At 36.5% G+C, this 17,171-nt stretch overlaps 1 protein-coding gene across 1 annotated transcript; it reads right to left on the minus strand.

The window, feature by feature from the left end:
* Positions 1-404: 404 nt before the first annotated feature.
* Positions 405-16,764, minus strand: LOC147509421 (RNA-binding protein 208-like). The gene is made up of 13 exons (XM_086601723.1): positions 16,598-16,764; positions 16,390-16,515; positions 10,659-10,720; positions 10,430-10,532; positions 5,523-5,599; positions 5,328-5,389; positions 5,077-5,164; positions 4,773-4,848; positions 4,126-4,156; positions 3,906-4,025; positions 3,605-3,690; positions 3,308-3,481; positions 405-957 (listed from the first exon to the last, which is right to left on the minus strand). The coding sequence occupies exons 2-13, from the start codon at positions 16,510-16,512 to the stop codon at positions 640-642; spliced, it is 1,320 nt and encodes a 439-aa protein (XP_086457849.1). The 5' UTR covers positions 16,513-16,515; positions 16,598-16,764; the 3' UTR covers positions 405-639.
* Positions 16,765-17,171: the final 407 nt, after the last annotated feature.

Genomic DNA, 17,171 nt, shown 5'->3' on the forward strand with positions numbered 1-17,171 from the left:
CATCATAGCCATCTATCATACAATAAATCATCCCAGGAACCATCTATACCAAAACCTCTTGCAATCCGAACTGGCTGATAAACCAAAATACTATGTTTAGAACGCAAAGAATGTCAAAAATGTTGTTATCGTGTACATTAGTGAACGTATGACAAAAAGTTGTTTGGACACCAACCTTTTTCTTCATTTCTCAACATATGATGGAAACAAATGTGTAAATTTGAGAATGCACCCATCACGATGCCAGAGTCCAAACTCAGTGCATAGATTGCACCAATGTTCAATGTCGAGTCTATCTTTTCTCATATCAGCAAATAGCATACCCCGCTTGGCGTCTTGGAGGCGAGGACCCAGGGAAGAAGAAAGAAAAAGGTGGGAAGAAACACACGGAACACCTCAGCAGATGCGAACTTAAAGCGCCAACCAATATATATTTAATAAAAAATATACTGCAGTTGAGTAACAATCGTTCTTCTCTAAAAATTACATAATGTTGACTTTCAGAATACATATTTAAAAATGAATAAGGATCTCATCCTCATGTACAAACACAATAAGAAAACAAAAATTGTTCACTAAAAAAACAAAACACTTGTGTAGATGATAGATATATTCTGTTGACCTCATCCTCATGTCGTTTTAGTAGTACATGAGTTGCTGATTTGATGTGCTATTGGGGTATGCACTGTACATGTTCTGTGATCCACCAGAGGTCAAACCTGCGGAGGCCTGAGCACTTGCAAGTCCCTGCTGTCCAACCATCTGCAGAAGTGATTGGCCTGATAAACCAGATCCAGCAACCTGGTTTAAGGAGAGTTGGCGTTGATAAGCCAACAATTCAGCTGCGGAATACCCCTGATTCATTCCAGGGCCAGCAAGGATCTGGTAAGATGGGACAGGAGGAGGAAGTGGGTTTGAAGCAGTCCCTGCGGGAGTAGGCTTGCTACCCCATGAGCACTGCAAACATAAACAAATAAGCAATTCAAATTTGAACTTCATAACCAAACTATGCAACCAATATTCTTGGCAGGATATATCTTTACTATAAGCAAGCCAATCACATCATTCAAATTATATTATATTCACTAGGATACTAGGACCAAAAACTGAGCAGCCCCAACCCACTCTAGAGGGGATAACCCCAACTAAATATGTTCTTTGTAATCTGGGCTTAGTTGAGAAATAAAACTAAAGTAAGTCTACTAGAACTCAGAGCAAACAACTGCATTACCCAGTTAACCTTGAACCAACACATACATTACCAAATGTATTGCATGGCAACAATCTCTACATGTTAAACAAAAAAAAAGAAGATGATGAGGCGATAAATCAGCATCTACATAAAATGCCTTTTCGCTGAAAATACCCTTACAACTTTACAAGTATAAGAAGAAACCGAGTCGGGCCTGGCCACCTGGGTCCATAATAATAGTATAATATATTAAGCTTAAGTAAGTCCAGTAGACCTAATATTGAACAACTGCATTACCCAGTTAAACTCAACCACAACACATACATTACCAAGTGTATTGCATGGTAACAATCTCGACATTTTAAACCAAAAAAAAAAAGGAGAAGACGAAAAAAAGAAGATGATCAGGCGATAAATCAGCATCTACATAAAACGTCTTCTCACTGGAAGATATGGCATTACAACTTAACAAGTATAAGAAAATCTGACCTACCATTCTACGAAGAATGGACTGAGTCAGGCCTGGGATCGTAGTAGTATAAGCTAGAACCATTTCAACTCAAAACGGAGTGCAATTCAGCTTCTAAACAAAAGTGCCTTCTTGCTAAAAAAATATGGGCTTACACGTACCTAAACGCCAAATCTAACCGAATCAAAAGAACCCGAGTCCGGGCCTGGGTTTTTCAATAGTAGCTCAGCCACTCAGATTTGGTGTTCCTAGCGGCACTGTTGTGTTTGGTGGGGCAAGCTTAGTCATTTACATATTTGGCTTTGCTCAAAGTAGCCTCAACCTGAATCGACATGCCCGAGTAGGACCTCAACAACGGCTAACCATTAGAAGGTTGTGATCATCTTATCAAACTGGATGAACTCACTATTTGCCTAAAATACTGATTTATCACCATTTCAATTCATTAGTTACACTAATACTGTGTAAGAGTCATCTGACTCTCCGCACAAACACTAAGCTAGAAGCTGGATGAACTCACTATTTGCCTTAACTGCTGAGTTATCACCATTTCAATTCATTAGTTACACTAATACTGTGTAAGAGTCATCTGACTCTCAGCACAAACACTAAGCTAGAAGCGTTTCAACTCAAAACAAAGTACAGTTAGCTTCTAAATAAAAGTGCCTTCTTACTAAAAAAAAGATGGGCTTACAAGTACCTAGACACCAAATCTAACCTAACCAAAAGAGCCTGAGTCGGGCCTGCGTTTTCTAATAGTAGCTCAGGTTAGGTGTCCTAGCATCACTCGTGTTTGGTGGGGCCAGCTTAGTCATTTATATATTCGGGTTTGCTTAAAGAAGCCTCAACCTGAATCAACGCGCACGAGTAGGAGCTCAACAACAGCTAACCATTAGAAGGTTGTGATCATCTCATCAAACAGGAAGAACTCACTATTTGCCTTAAATGGTGGTTTATCACCATTTGTATTAATTAGTTACACTAATACTGCACGAAAGTCATCCGACTCTCCGCACAAAAAATATCTCTGATGGCAATGCCACATTGCAACCAGCCATAGAATAAAGTAATAGCTCCAGTTAGGTGTCCGTGTTCTACTGTAACTATTGTGTTTGGTGGGACCATCTTAGTCAATTATAGTTTTGGGTCGGCTCAAAGTAGCCTCAACCCAATCAACACACCCAAGTAGGAGGTCTACAACTGCTATCGTTTAGAAGGTTGTGGTCAACTCATCAAACTAGAAGAAGTCACTATGCGCCTTAATGGTGGTTTATTCAGGCTTTCTCTTAAACGGTTCATCGGAAGCTTATAGTGTCTTCATAAGCTTATGCAGTGTCATCCCAAAACCTTTTAGTTTACGGCTTATTAGCTTGTTTAACAGACGACACTGTATAAGCTTAAGAAGACACTATACGCTTTCGACGAACATGTCCGTCAACGGACATGTCCATTTAAGAGAGAGCCTGGTGGTTTATTACCATATCTACTCAGTATTTACACTAATACTGGAAACGTAATCTGACTTTATGCACAAGTTCACAACTAACATCTTGATGGGCATTCAACTAGTCATAGAAGTGATAGAACAATAGAGAACATGCTGACCATTCATCTGTTCTAGGATATGAAGTTTGCTTAGTGCTTACCTTCATGGATTTTCCACACACTATCCGTCCATTGGCCAATTGAATTGCCAAGGCGGCTTCTTCATGGGTATGATATCTGACAAATCCAAATCCTTTATCTCGCTGAATGCGCACTTCCTCAATGACCCCAGCCCCCAGGCTATGAAACTGACGATGGAGTTCAACTTGAGTAACCTAGGAAAAGACAAAATCATCAGATACATAACGAGAAAAAAGGGATTAACTTGAGAAGATTATGCTTTACATGGAATAGAAAAAACAAAGGCTGTGCTCTCATTTCATTTTCCTTTTCAATACCTCATGAGCAAGGTTTCCGACATAGACAGTAGTATACGTAGGATTGTTCTCTGGAGCCTCCATGTTTGTGTTATCCTGAGCTCCATCTGCATAATGGAATTCAAAGATCTAGAAGTTAGCAGCATGAGCTTCACAAGTGGGTTTTTCACATGCATAATCAAGGTTGTGAGTTGTGACATAGATCTATAAGCAAATCTATAGATACAGGCTAAGTTTTGTGAGTTATATCTACGAATCCTCAAGATAAACTGTCAAATGTGTAAATTAATCACTCATTCAAAGTCTAACGAATTCCTATTACCTGCTGTGCCATTGGTAAGTATGACAGCATTTTGGCTATCACTTCCCTGCTTGTCTTCATTGCCTGCAGCTCCTTTAGATGCCCAGTTGCACCTTATTTGCCTATTTCCTAACCATTTACCTGCAAGACAGAATGTCAATCTAAGGCAAAGCTTCAAGTTTAGAAATAACAAATTGCAACTACGAGAAGTCAAAATTTGCTTAGATGGGTCACCACTCACCAGTCAAATCATTTATAGCACTTTGAGCATCCTGCAATCCAAGACAAAAGGCAATCAGTATGAAAAACAAAAACGCAGCTCTTAATGTTATAAACTTATAATGGCACCATGGATCACCGGCAATAGTCAGCTCTTTCAGTGAGATAAAAGATGATCATGACAGTCATAATCAAAATTTCAGCAAATGCATGAAAATATATTGAGAAATGACCATAAAATTGTAGTTTGAAAGTGGACGGGCAGACATGCTATACGAACATCTGAATTTTTTTACCAAACAAGCTAAATGGAAGAATTTCAAAAGAAATCATTAGATCACCTATGCGGTATGGCACTAATAGCCTAGCAATCAAGATCCCAATGTATTAATTTCATAGAAATTAGGAGATGAACTGGATGATGGATAAGAACATGTAATAGAGGTAGTTCTTACACAATCTAGAAATGTCACTCAGAAAATAGGGAAAAAAAAGGTGGAGTGATACGTTGCAAGTTCAAGGCTCTATAAAGAATGATGGAATGCAACAAGCAATATAAATTAAGGTTGAAAGAAGCTATGAAATCCTTGCAGGATAAAACTGGTCTATCTAGATTCAAGGCGAGTACAAGTATGACAACTATATCTGACTATGTGATAAAAATGATACCTGCTGATTGCGAAACGAAACAAAGCCGAATCCTCTCGATCGCCCAGTTTTATGGTCCCACATGACCCTTGCATCCCTAGATAAGAATTTCATTGTTTACCAAGTAAGTCGACAATTACAAAGATTATATAAATTGTTTCAACAACAGCAGGAAGGAAAGACTTTAAGTATCAACTCTTCGAATTAGGACTGTGATAAAAGAAAGTAGTATACCACATCATAACAAAGAGAAATATCAGCCACAGTTAACGGAAAAAGTAAACATTAGAAATATACATCAAATATTTGGAAGAAAAGGACTTACGAACAGCTGGGATAGACAGAGAAACATGCATAAAGAGTTGCATCAGTAACCTCAGGACTTAAATCACCAACAAATATATTGAAGTGGGCTGAAAAATAAAATAAAAAATATATATATTCAGTAAAAAAAATATAAACAGAGATGCACATAAATCTAGCACATGAAAATCCATACAGGAAACAATTGGGCAGTGCAATTTCAACCAAAAAGATGGAAGACTTGAGATGTAAAAGTTTAATAGATAAATGTACCTGTAGTGTCCTCCCTCTGGCCGCTTGCATAAGCCCAATTCACCTTAATGGCCTGACCGTAGCTGCAAATACCAGAGTGAATAGGTAATCAATTGGCACCCATTTGATAAACGAAAAAAAAAATGGAGAATCACTTTTTTCTAGTTAAACTAAAAAAATCTCTATCACAACTGATACATAAACAGATGCACTTACAGCTGCCTTCCATGCAATGTCATTATAGCAAGAGCTGCCGACCTCCGATCATGGTAATCAATAAATCCAAAAGAAGACTGCAAGAAAAAATGATTGAAAAACAAAAGGTGAGACTATGACCCAATAAGCGAGTTGGAGATTTCACTAAAAGGATTATGATTATCTCTTAGATTTAATTTACTAAAGGAGCGACAAAAGTACCTAGAGGCAACTAGAACACAGAAGGAAGACAGGCATGGCCTCGCAACATAACTCAATCCATGTTGTCACAGCAAAGACTAATTCACAAAACATTCCATTATTCACAAGCACATATGTTATTGGACTTATTAATACAGACAACCCCACCTTATAATCAAGTTTCTCTTTTCGTTTAATCATATAGGCAACAACCCCCCATGGCAATCGATCCTCAGACCTTAGGACCCAACCCCAAAGGCTTGCCCAGCAGGCCATGGGCTGACCTTCACAAACTTGATAAACAAAACTGACTGACAGGCAGTGAAGTACAATCGAGACCAGACTCTATGATGCGGATTTACCTTGTCAGCTACTTAGCGGCAAGCCTGTTTCATATAGACACGTGTATGTTTCCGAAGTCCAACATGGGTGTGAAGAATCAGATAACACAAGTGAAAATAAATCGATCAGGGGCTTTCAGAGTACATAACTACATATTCATACAGCGTTTAAGGGGACGGACAGGAAATGTAATTGCTAATAAAGGAATAGATATTATTGTATTGAAAAGAGAAGTGATAGTTTCTAGTTCTCGGGGACGGACAGGAAATGTAATTGCTAATAAAGGAATAGATATTATTGTATTGAAAAGAGAAGTGATAGTTTCTAGTTCTCTTCGTGTCGCGAACAGATTGGGAGTGATGATCTCCCTCGCCTCAACATGTTGTTACCCCTCTATGTAACTCTCCCTTTCTCCATCAATAAAATCTACTTATAAAGACAAAACAAAAAAATATATAAATAAATGTTATTGTAATGATCATCATTTATTTTTTTTCAGTAAAAGGTATATATTCATTCGAAAAAAAGTTACATTGCAGCTAAACCTTAGCAAGTTGCTAATGGTGATTAATTACAATCCCGACTAGACAACTCAATTACAAGATTTGACTTGCAAAACTAGAGTATACCAATTACATGAGATCTTCATATCTACGTTCCCTAAAGAGATTGACGCCCCTCGACCACGCGTTATAGAAGCTCCATGATGCCCACCATTGTCTTATGAACTTCTCTCTCCTTGTTTTTAGAGACTCTCCGGTTGCGCTCATTTTCCATATCCCCTACAATATTGCCTTAGGAAGGTGCTTTGCAATACATTTAGGTTTTGGTGCAAAGTCCTCAATGACGATATTGTAGCTAGCAATCGAATTCCTAATCAATATCTCAAATCTAGAAACTTGAAGAAACATAAATGAAGGATTCTCTCTCTCTCCTTAGATAGTAGTTACAATTAGAAATGATATGTTAGCCTTCTTCTCAAATCAGTCTCTCTGTTACAATAATGGAGATTTTCTTCGTTCTTACAAATTACAAATCAGTCTCTCTGTTACAATAATGGAGATTTTCTTCGTTCTTACAAATTACAAAAGTTAGTTAAAAGTGAAAAATCCTTTTTTCTCTCTAGTTCTTTTTTTATACTCAAACCCATGTAACCTCAATCAATCAGCGTCTAGCACGTGTCCCTTCCATCTATTCATGTTTGTGATTCATTTCATACCTACAAAATATCATGAAATATCCCTATATATCGGCATATATTTAGTAAAAAGTTATGAAATATTTAACAATAACGGTATTTGGCCACTACATCGCCTCCTCTCGAAATTTTTAGTTGAACAAAGAAATGTTTAATCAAACAGGTTTCAAAATTAACATCTGAGATATATCTAATATATATCGATTCAACTAAATATTTACTTATTCAATAGAAAATTTCGAGAAGTGGCGATGTAGTGGTCAAATATTGTTAATATTAAATATTTAATAACTTTTCTACTAACTATCTGCGTTTATGCCGATATATAAGATATTTCATAATATTTTGCAAGTATGAAATGAATAACAAACAAACAGACAGAAATGGAAGAGACGTGTCATGTGTCATATGTTGATTGATTAAAGTGATGTGGGACTGAGTATAAAAGAAGAACAGATAGAGAGATAAAGGGATTCAGTTCATTTAACTGTAACTAACTTTTGTAAGAAAGGAGAAAACCTCCATTATTATAACAGAGAGATTGATTGATTTGAGAAGACTAGCAATTCATTTTCAATTGTATCTACTTTTTGGGAAGAGTGAGAATCCTCCAATAATGTTTCCTTATTCTAGATTTGAGATATTGAGTAGGAATTTGATCGCCACAGACAACACCCCCCCCCCCCAAAAAAAGAGGTTTATTATTACCATACAGTACATAGAACAAGAATATAACCACTTCCTTGCAAAGTGAACAACCATTATTCAACTTCATACCTCTCATTAAAATAAAATTATCGATCGTTTGGATGCGCCCAGAATTTTCCAACCAAGAGAAAAAAAAAACAATTGGTACTTGATACGGGATGGAATTCACTCATATCTTTTTGTAAGGAAAGTTAAGAATGGTCTCATGCGCGTTAAACTCCTTTAGAGCTTTTTGTTTAGATAACACCCCATATAGAGAATTCACCATGAACACCTCTTTGTCTTGATATATAACTACCAAGAACTCAAAAAACTTCAGATCATTCAGATTCCACCTTGACGCCATGTACCACACCATTCTTTCTATACTTTTAGTGAAGTAATCCTCTACTTTAGCATTCTTGTTTGAAGCCAAATCATAAATAATAGGGAATTAAACAATAACACCCACCACACCCACTCCTCTCCCACCCAAACATCATGCCAAAATGAAAGATTATTGTCTTCCCTAGGATTGTATGTTATACCTTTTCATTATGTGACTCCAAAAGGCCCACTTGATATTTTAGATTTCCATACACTCTCCCCTCTCCGTACTTCCCCACAATAACCCTTCTCCATAGTTGTTCCTTCCTCTTCACATACCTGATACCCCACACTCATTTAGACAATAAAGTTTTGCTCATTAAGGAAAACATAGTTGCAACCTAACCGCCCCTCCTCTTTCTCAATACAAAGCCTCTCCCATTTTACCCAATGAATTTTCTTTTTCTCGCTATCGCTCCCCCAAATGAACCCCCTAAACTCCTACTCTAGTTGGTTGAGTGGTTGACAACACATTGAGGCATAGGAACAATGAAATGGTCTTTATAATTTTAAAACACGAAAAAGATAGAGTTACTTTTTATCAAAGAGTTCCCCAAATTATCTTGTTGTTCAACACGAGATCATCTTGTGTTATGCAAAATAGTGAAACCAGATCTAAAACTATATATGAACTATTAAGGACATAACACCCTAAACAACAGCCATAACTTCCATCTCTCTCCACTCTCCACCTAAGCAACTGTTGTCATAAAATCTCATGATGTGTACTAGTCATGCATCTTTTAATATTGTTTGGGTGCCACCATCAAATATCAAAAAAGCCTTGGGCAAGAGTTTCTTTGCAGGTCCACTCTCTAACAAAGCCAAATGGTTAGCAAATCATATACCTAATGCTATTGTATGGACACTGTGGAAATAAAGCAACATGAGGATTCTCGAATGAAAGGAGAGGGGGATGCATAAGTTAGTAGGGGAGTCGACGAGTTTCTATTTGATTGGGCACTTGCTACTCCATTTATTATGGGTGTCAAGTTTGTTGATTTAATGTGTAATTGGGATGGGCTAGTGAGATGAGCGAGCTGTGTAATTGGGGATTTGGGGAGGTTGAATGTGGTGTGGTCGAGTAGCTCCTTGCTACTTACACTCTCATACATTGTAATATTTATTATGTATCTATGACTACAAAGTGAACTATACCAATCCAAAAAAAAAACACCATCATACAAGTGAAGTTTATTTTTCCCCATCGATTAATGCATGGACATAAATGACTGTTTTCCATTTTCAAAGACTTAAATGAAGGGTTTTCGTCAGTAAATTCCCCTTCTTCAAGATGTCGATCCTCTACTCCAAAATGAGATCCATAAAAATCTTAGACGCCACACACAATTTGTAAGAAGCAACAGAAAAAGGCAGCCACACATATGATTCAAATTTGCATTGATATTTTATCTTCAACTATTTCTTCTAGCTTACAACTCATGAGTAGTAGTGTCCTACGGCCCTCACATAAAGGACTAATCATGCAACACAGGGAACCGCAAATTACATAGTATCCTTTTGACCACATGAATCCATTTTCCAGTTAACGGCTCTAGAAGCCTTAGACATATCATTGTCACCATTGTGTCCTTATCCCTAGTCCCACATGATGCCTGATAATCTTAGTCAATAAAATCAGGTTAAGAGTTTCTTACATGTTATTACTACGGAAAATGAATATACTAATTAAAAAAGAATCTATAGAATAAAAATGAAAATGAACTTCAGTGAATTGGTGGCGTTCTTTACTCAAATTTTTCGTAGATAGCCAATTTAGATCAGAACGGCCATCGTTAAAATTCAAAACCCACAATGCTATGCGGAACAAGACTTGAAAAATAAAATAATGTACCATATCATCATTAAAATCCAGGAGAATCTAATACACTAACTCACTAAGATAATACACAAAACTATTACAGCATAGCAACATAGCAGCGAATTAAAAGGAGTTTCAATAGGAGTAGCACAAACACGAGTACTGTCCACAACTATTTCTAAAAGTTGGGACTGGACTCTCATGGTATAGCTTAGTTTCCCCTTCTTTAACATGATTAATTAAATATCAAAAAATAGTAACTGAAATACCATAAAGTCTATTTTAACAAACCTTATCTTTTCTAATAAGCTTGCATCCTTCAAGTGGACCAGTACTTTGGAAAACCTCTGCCAGAAGGGTCTCAGAGACATTGACATGTATATTGCCCACATACCTAAGTCAGCAGATAAATGTCAAGGTGAACAGTATAGCCAGAAACGTAGTGCAAAAAATACTTGTGTGCCACATCATTCAAAATAATTGATATAACAGAAAAATAAATATGGTTACAATCACTCACACACTACGGCATGAAGATGGGTCAAAACCAGGAGGCAGATTTCCACTTGGAACTGGCTCAATCTGCAAACATTGAAGTAAATAATAAAATTAAAAATAAAATCCCATAGAATCTCCTAAATATAAAAAGGATTAAAAGATGTAAACGAGAATTTCAGTGAATTCTAGCTGAGAAGCCACACACTGAATCCAAAGAATTAAGATAATATGTCTTGGATGATAATTAAACTTTGTGTTCAATTACATTGTGGTATGCGACTATGGGCGCAATTCAAGTCATTTGGATAAATTTTATCGACTGAAAAAGGGCACTAAGTAGTTTGTTACTGCCAGTTTTATGTTTGTTAGCTAGTGCTCTTTCCTTCTATTTGAACACTTTAGACTAGCACACTTCTTGTAGTTGTCACTATTGTCCACATCTTGTAGAATATGTTCACATCACTCATCTTCCTTGCACTTTATATGTTCTTAAAAAAAGGAATTGACGCTACACTCAGGATAGCCTCAGCTTGGAACACCTGACGTCAAACACCTCTAGTAGCCTCTTAAGGATTCCCTAAATCTTGTGCAAGGACAACTCATTTTCAAAATATTTGTCATATTATGCACCATGTTAATATTTATGGAGTCAAACACCTGAGAGCACAATTCAAGAGGGTCTGTCCATCAAGTTTATGTCTCTCAACACATCAAGCACTTCATACTTAGTTGGATACTGGCACATGTTTGAGTCACTGAAAAAAATATCTTAGACAAAAGTACGAGACGAAGTCGCAGCTCCACTTTTACAATACCCTAACCTAACACCACCTAACCCTTTTCAAATTACTCAGAATACTTCCCTTCTTCCCCAACCTTTGAAACATAGAATACAGAAACAGAAGCGGACCTTACCTCCAAAAACTTTTGTTTTGAGAAAAAAGGTAAATCTAGCTATCAAACTTTCTACCCCAGCTCCCCATTTGAGAAAAATTATCTTAAAAATTGTATGTTGCATAGGATTTGAGTTCAAAAAGACATATATAACCTTGCATCTAGCTATAAAAATAATACAATTTGTCAGTGCTCTAAACAATGGCCTAGGAGGCCACCTAGGCCTAAATTGGTTTAAAAATAATTGTGGACCAAGTAGTCGGGTCTAGGAGGGCCGATTAGTCGGGCCTCCAATTTTTTTTTTTTTTTTTTTTTTCGAAAAATGATGACTTGCCCAAAAGAAAAGACCCGAGAAGGCTTAAGAATTTTAAAGACTAAACCCCAATATGAACTAAATGGAAAAAAAACCTACTACAAGAGGCTAAAAGATCAAAACAGAGTATGTTTCACTTCAGCCCTCTCAAAATAGATTGTATTCTTTAGTATTCTCTCTCGGTCTCTCTGTTAAACTCTGGCATCTCACTTGCTATCTTCTTCAACTCTTGTGCCTTCTTTTTAAGAAGTACTTTTGTTTGAGTTTATTTGTATTATGGAAAATGTATGGTTGGATCACTCAATTGCATTTTGGATAAGTACGTAAAATTTGTTTGATCTCTTCATTTCTTAGTGTTGGTGTGTGTGACGACATATAGCTTATATAATAGCAAAAACAAAGAACCGCCTAGCGCCTATCCTGTCTAGGTACCTCCTAGAAGGCGCTCTCCAACTGCCCAGCTACCGCCTCGCTTTTTTATAAAATGCTATTTGCAGCTTAACCTTACAAGGGCATAATAGCTTTTCATAGAATCAAAGCTTATTGGACATTTACAAACTTTTTAGTCAATCACATACCCAAAACAATTTCTGCGGTATGTTTTGACTTTTTAGCGAACAGTCAAATATAAGGAACCCACAATTTAGTACAAAATTTCATGAGACGAGCAAAGCGCGGAATTTACCTTCAAGTGGCTTTCATACAGTATTCTTACACAAATATTCCCCATGCCCTCCCTATGTAAATTTCCCCATCAAAAATCATTCTTAAGTTGGAGAAAGATTACTTTGCCTAGGTCACAAAATTATCTACCAGTAAAAAGCATGGACCAAAATATCGCCGATATTTCCGATATATCCAATATATGTTGGTTTTTGGGTGCACCGATATATTCATCGATATCGATATTTTAGGCCTTGGTAAAAAGAACCTACTGAAAATTGGGTTTCTCAGGGAAAGAATTCCATGTGCACCCAAAAACAAGCCCAAATTTTCTATTTCATTTTCACATAGAATGGCGAATCTATTCTTCTTACCACACCATGACAGCTACAGTACTCTGTAAAACCTTACTTGTGCTCTGGATGAACAGTTGGGAGATCTGGCCACCCAGTTTCCAATTACCAAAGAAAAAATCTTCTAAATTTCTCGAACATTTTCTTCCCCATTGCTCACTTGCAAATTTCAGAAAAAACTTGGCAAAGAAAAAATTCCAAAAACATACAATTGCAAGTAGAAAGACAAACAGAAAATTACATTCCTTCTCATATAAACTTACTCTAAATCTATGTAACTCTAAATCTATGTAACATGGACACGCCATATTTTGAAAATAATTAGTGTCAGATACGTATCCATGCGTCCGTGTCGGACACATATTGTATGTGATATACCTCAATGTTTTATATTTCGGTGTCATGCACTATGTACCCGTGTCAATGTAACTTAGCTCTAAATACAACTGAAGGACAAATGGAATTCCACTAAACACCCAAAACAGTGAGAAAAAAGGCGTAAAATTGATAAATTGTAATGAGTACACTAAAAAATTCATCAATTCATAACCCCTTTCCCTCTCCTTTCAATTGCATAAAGAACAAAAGAAATTGAGAGAAATGGAAACCTAGGGGCTTGAAACACCTTAGGTGGCCTCTTATGGATTCCCTTAGACTTGTGTAAGGGCAACTTATTTTTATGATACTTGACATATAAGATACCATGTCAGACCACTTGATTCATATAACTGCAAGCACAAATCAAGAGAATTTGTATATGATGTTTTTGTCCCTGTATTCTCAATATGTTAAACACTGTACTTTAGCAGAATATATACACATGTTTGTGTCATTGTAAGATAGCCTGACAAAGTAGCAATGAGGCAACATTGCGGCATCATCCTCTACGTTTACACTATCCTTACACTGCCTAAACCTTTTCTGATTATTTTGACTTCTTATGTTCTTCCCACAACTCAAAAGCATATAATGCAGAAAGATGAGCAAATTTTCCAACAAAAACTTTTGCTTTGCAAGAATACCTAATTCTATCTATCTAAGTATCTAAAGCAGCTTCCCCCACTTGACAGAAATAATCATAGAAAGTGTAAGTTTCATAGAATTTGAATTCGGCAGTCAAATCTTGCATATGGCTACAAAACTAATATTTTTTGGAGCTTGACCTCACCAGCTTGGAGTTTCAACTTGGATGTATTAGGTCATGACAACTTTTCATAGCTTGTTAGGCAACCCATTGACTATCTTTTAGTCAATCACCAACTAGCAGCTAATCCTATGAAGATTGCATGTGGGAATTTTTCCCTTGGAAAACCCAATTTATAGTAGCATTTCATGAGACAGGAGTATATAGCATCGAACATTATCCCACGTTGAAGAGCCTTCATGAAGAATCCTTCCATGGAAATTCCCCATCAAAAATGTTCTTTAAAATGGAGAAAGATTCCCTTGTGTGCTCCTAACTCACGAAATTATACACCGATAAAAGAACCTACCAAAATGTTAGGTTTGACAGGAAAAAAAAATCGCATGTGCAATCAAAATACACCCCTTATTTTCATAATATTTTTCGAAGAGGCTCTGTTTGTACTTTCTAGTCTTACTATTATCTCCAGCATAGCTACACTACTCGAAAATACATATCTTCTGTTCTGCGCTTAACTCTCGTCTGTCACTCTGTTAGTCACACAAGTTGAATTTACCAAGCACATACATCTTCTAAACTTCTTATATATTCTCCTGCCCTGTCACTCGCACATTTTCTCTAGAACTTTAGCACACACAATAAAAAACAAAACAGAACAAAAAGAAAACAAAAAACATGTTGCGGCACTTGTCGTATTTATTCACTCTAAATACCATTTCATGGAAATGGGATTTACTTCAAAGACGCCCAACGTGGAAGCAAGGCATAAAAGTTACAAATTGTGGTGATTACAATAACAACAATCTTCTACTTCAAAACCCTTTTTCCCCTTTCCTTTCAATTGCACCAAAAACACACTTTTCGTTTATCGACTGAAAAGGGGCACTTAAGAAGTGTGTCATTGACAGCTTCATTTTTGTTAGGTACTGCTCTGGTTACTCCTATTTTCACAATATCTGTAAGAGATTCCCTAAGACTTGTGTAAGGATAACTTATTTTCGAAAAAAATGTTCATAATAGACACCATGTGATACCTATGGAACAACTAATTTCAAAAAAAAAAAAAAAAAAAAAAAAATCATATTACACGCCATATATAAAATATAATACGTGTCGGAGACACCACAAGCACATTTTGTGTATGCCCTCAATTCTTGATATCTCGCCATGTCAAACGTTTCGTATCTGTGTCGGAGACAGACACACATATCTGTGTCAATGTAACTTAGCAATGGAGTCAAACACTTGCGAGCACAGTTCAAGAGGGTCTGTGTATAAAGTTTATGTCTCTCATCATGTCAGACACGTCATACTTCATTGGATATTGATACACGTTTGTGTCAATGAAAGACAGCCTCAGACAAAAGTATGAGGCAATGTTGCAGGTGATGTAGCCTCCACTTTTACACTACCCTAATGCCACCTACCCCTTTTCTAATTATTTAGACTTCCTTCTACCCCAACCTAAACATAGAATGCAGAAACGTAAGCAAAACTTACATCCAAAAAGTTTTGTTTTGCGAGAAAACATAAATCTAGCTATTACTACCCCAGGCTCCCACCACTTGAGAGAAATCATCTTACAAGTGTATGTTCCATAGGATTTTATTTCATCAGATTGTATATAACCTCGCATCTAGCTGTGAAAATCATACTATTTGCAGCTTAACCACACGTCCACACCAATATGGAGTTTCAGTTTGCACATATTAGGTCATAATAACTTTTCATAGAATCATAGCTTGTTAAATAAACACTATATTTAAGTCAATCACCTATCCACAACTATTTCTGTTGTATGATCTGACCGCACATTCGACTATTTATCTGAGAACCCACATTTTAGTACAAAATTTCATTGGACAGGAGCATAGAACAAAACTTTTTCCCACCTTTGAGGGTTTTCTTGAAGAATTCTTCAAAGAAATTTCCCCATGTCTCCCTATGTATTTTTCTTCCTTAAAAATTGTTTTTAATTTGGAGAAGGATTCCCTTGTCTAAGTCACAAAATTATCTACCAATAAAAAGAACCTAATGAAAATTTCATGTGCAACCAAAAAGACACCCCTAATTTTCTAACTCTTTGTCACATAGAATTGTGTATCTATTCTTCTTACCACTCCACGACAGCTACAGTAACAGTCAGGTGATCGGGGCACCAAAAAACAATCATCTTCTAAACTACCTTCATGATCATATAAAGTTTTACTCTAAATACAACTGAATAACAAATGGGGATTAACAATTTCATTAAACACCCCCAAAACTATAAAACAACATAACACACAGCCCCTTTGCCCCTCTCCATTCAATTCCACAAAAAGAGCACATTTTTAACACAATCCAAACCATTAAAACAAATTCAGATAAGGAGGGCCCAACAAACCTGAGACATGGCAGCAGCAGCAATAACAGGATGATGATACATCTGTTGTTGTTGCTGTTGTTGTTGTTGTTGTTGTAGTAGTAATGTTTGTTGCATCATAGCTTCCCTTTGATGCTGCTGCATTGCCTGTAAATAAACAAAACAGTATATAAAAATCAAAACTTTATTATACAGAAGAGAAAGTTAAAAAAAAGTTTTATTTACTAACGTTAAAAAAAGTCGATTGGTGATGATCGAATTTTATTTGTTTGGGTTTGGTGGGATTTTGAGAGAGAGAGAGAGAGAGAGTGGGAAACGTAAATAGAGTTTTTGAGGTGTGTTTGTCTTTTAAAACTCCCGAGTTAGAAAAAAAAAAAAGGCTTCACTCGGTCACGTGAGACCGAGTGCTGTCCTCTGTACTGTTTGTAGTTTTGTCCAAAGTGACCAGACCCACATATCTGTGCTATTCTCTCGCTCTAGAAATTTATTTGGTACTCGCTATCGGCACAACCTATTTTGTGTTAGGCGGATCCCAAAAAAAAATTAATTTACAAATTTGCCAAAAAAAAAAAAAAAAATTACAAATTTGTCATTGACCAAAAAAATCGTGATTTGTGTTGGGCACCCCTAACTAAATACAAGTAATCTGGAGCCAACCTGTTTAGCTTTCTTCTTCTTCTTCTTCCTCATTTCTAATCCCTAATCTCTAAACTATACCCTAAGTGGAGGAACTTCGAAACAGTAAAATAGAAGACCATAACTTTTTAGAACACGAAGAAGAACAATTTAATGAACACATGAGA

Source organism: Coptis chinensis, chromosome 3, assembly GCF_015680905.1.
Source record: "Coptis chinensis isolate HL-2020 chromosome 3, ASM1568090v1, whole genome shotgun sequence".
In the NCBI taxonomy this organism is placed as follows: domain Eukaryota; kingdom Viridiplantae; phylum Streptophyta; class Magnoliopsida; order Ranunculales; family Ranunculaceae; genus Coptis; species Coptis chinensis.

What these genes read in the sequence shown, in the direction of transcription:
- LOC147509421 (XM_086601723.1), bottom strand. Translation starts at nt 16,512, where the DNA reads ATGCAGCAGCATCAAAGGGAAGCTATGATGCAACAAACATTACTACTA. An exon ending in TTTCGTTTCGCAATCAGCAG is followed by an intron (nt 4,157 to 4,772) that starts GTATCATTTTTA and finishes CTTGGATTGCAG; the next exon opens with GATGCTCAAAGTGCTATAAA. An exon ending in TGCTATAAATGATTTGACTG is followed by an intron (nt 4,026 to 4,125) that starts GTGAGTGGTGAC and finishes TCTGTCTTGCAG; the next exon opens with GTAAATGGTTAGGAAATAGG.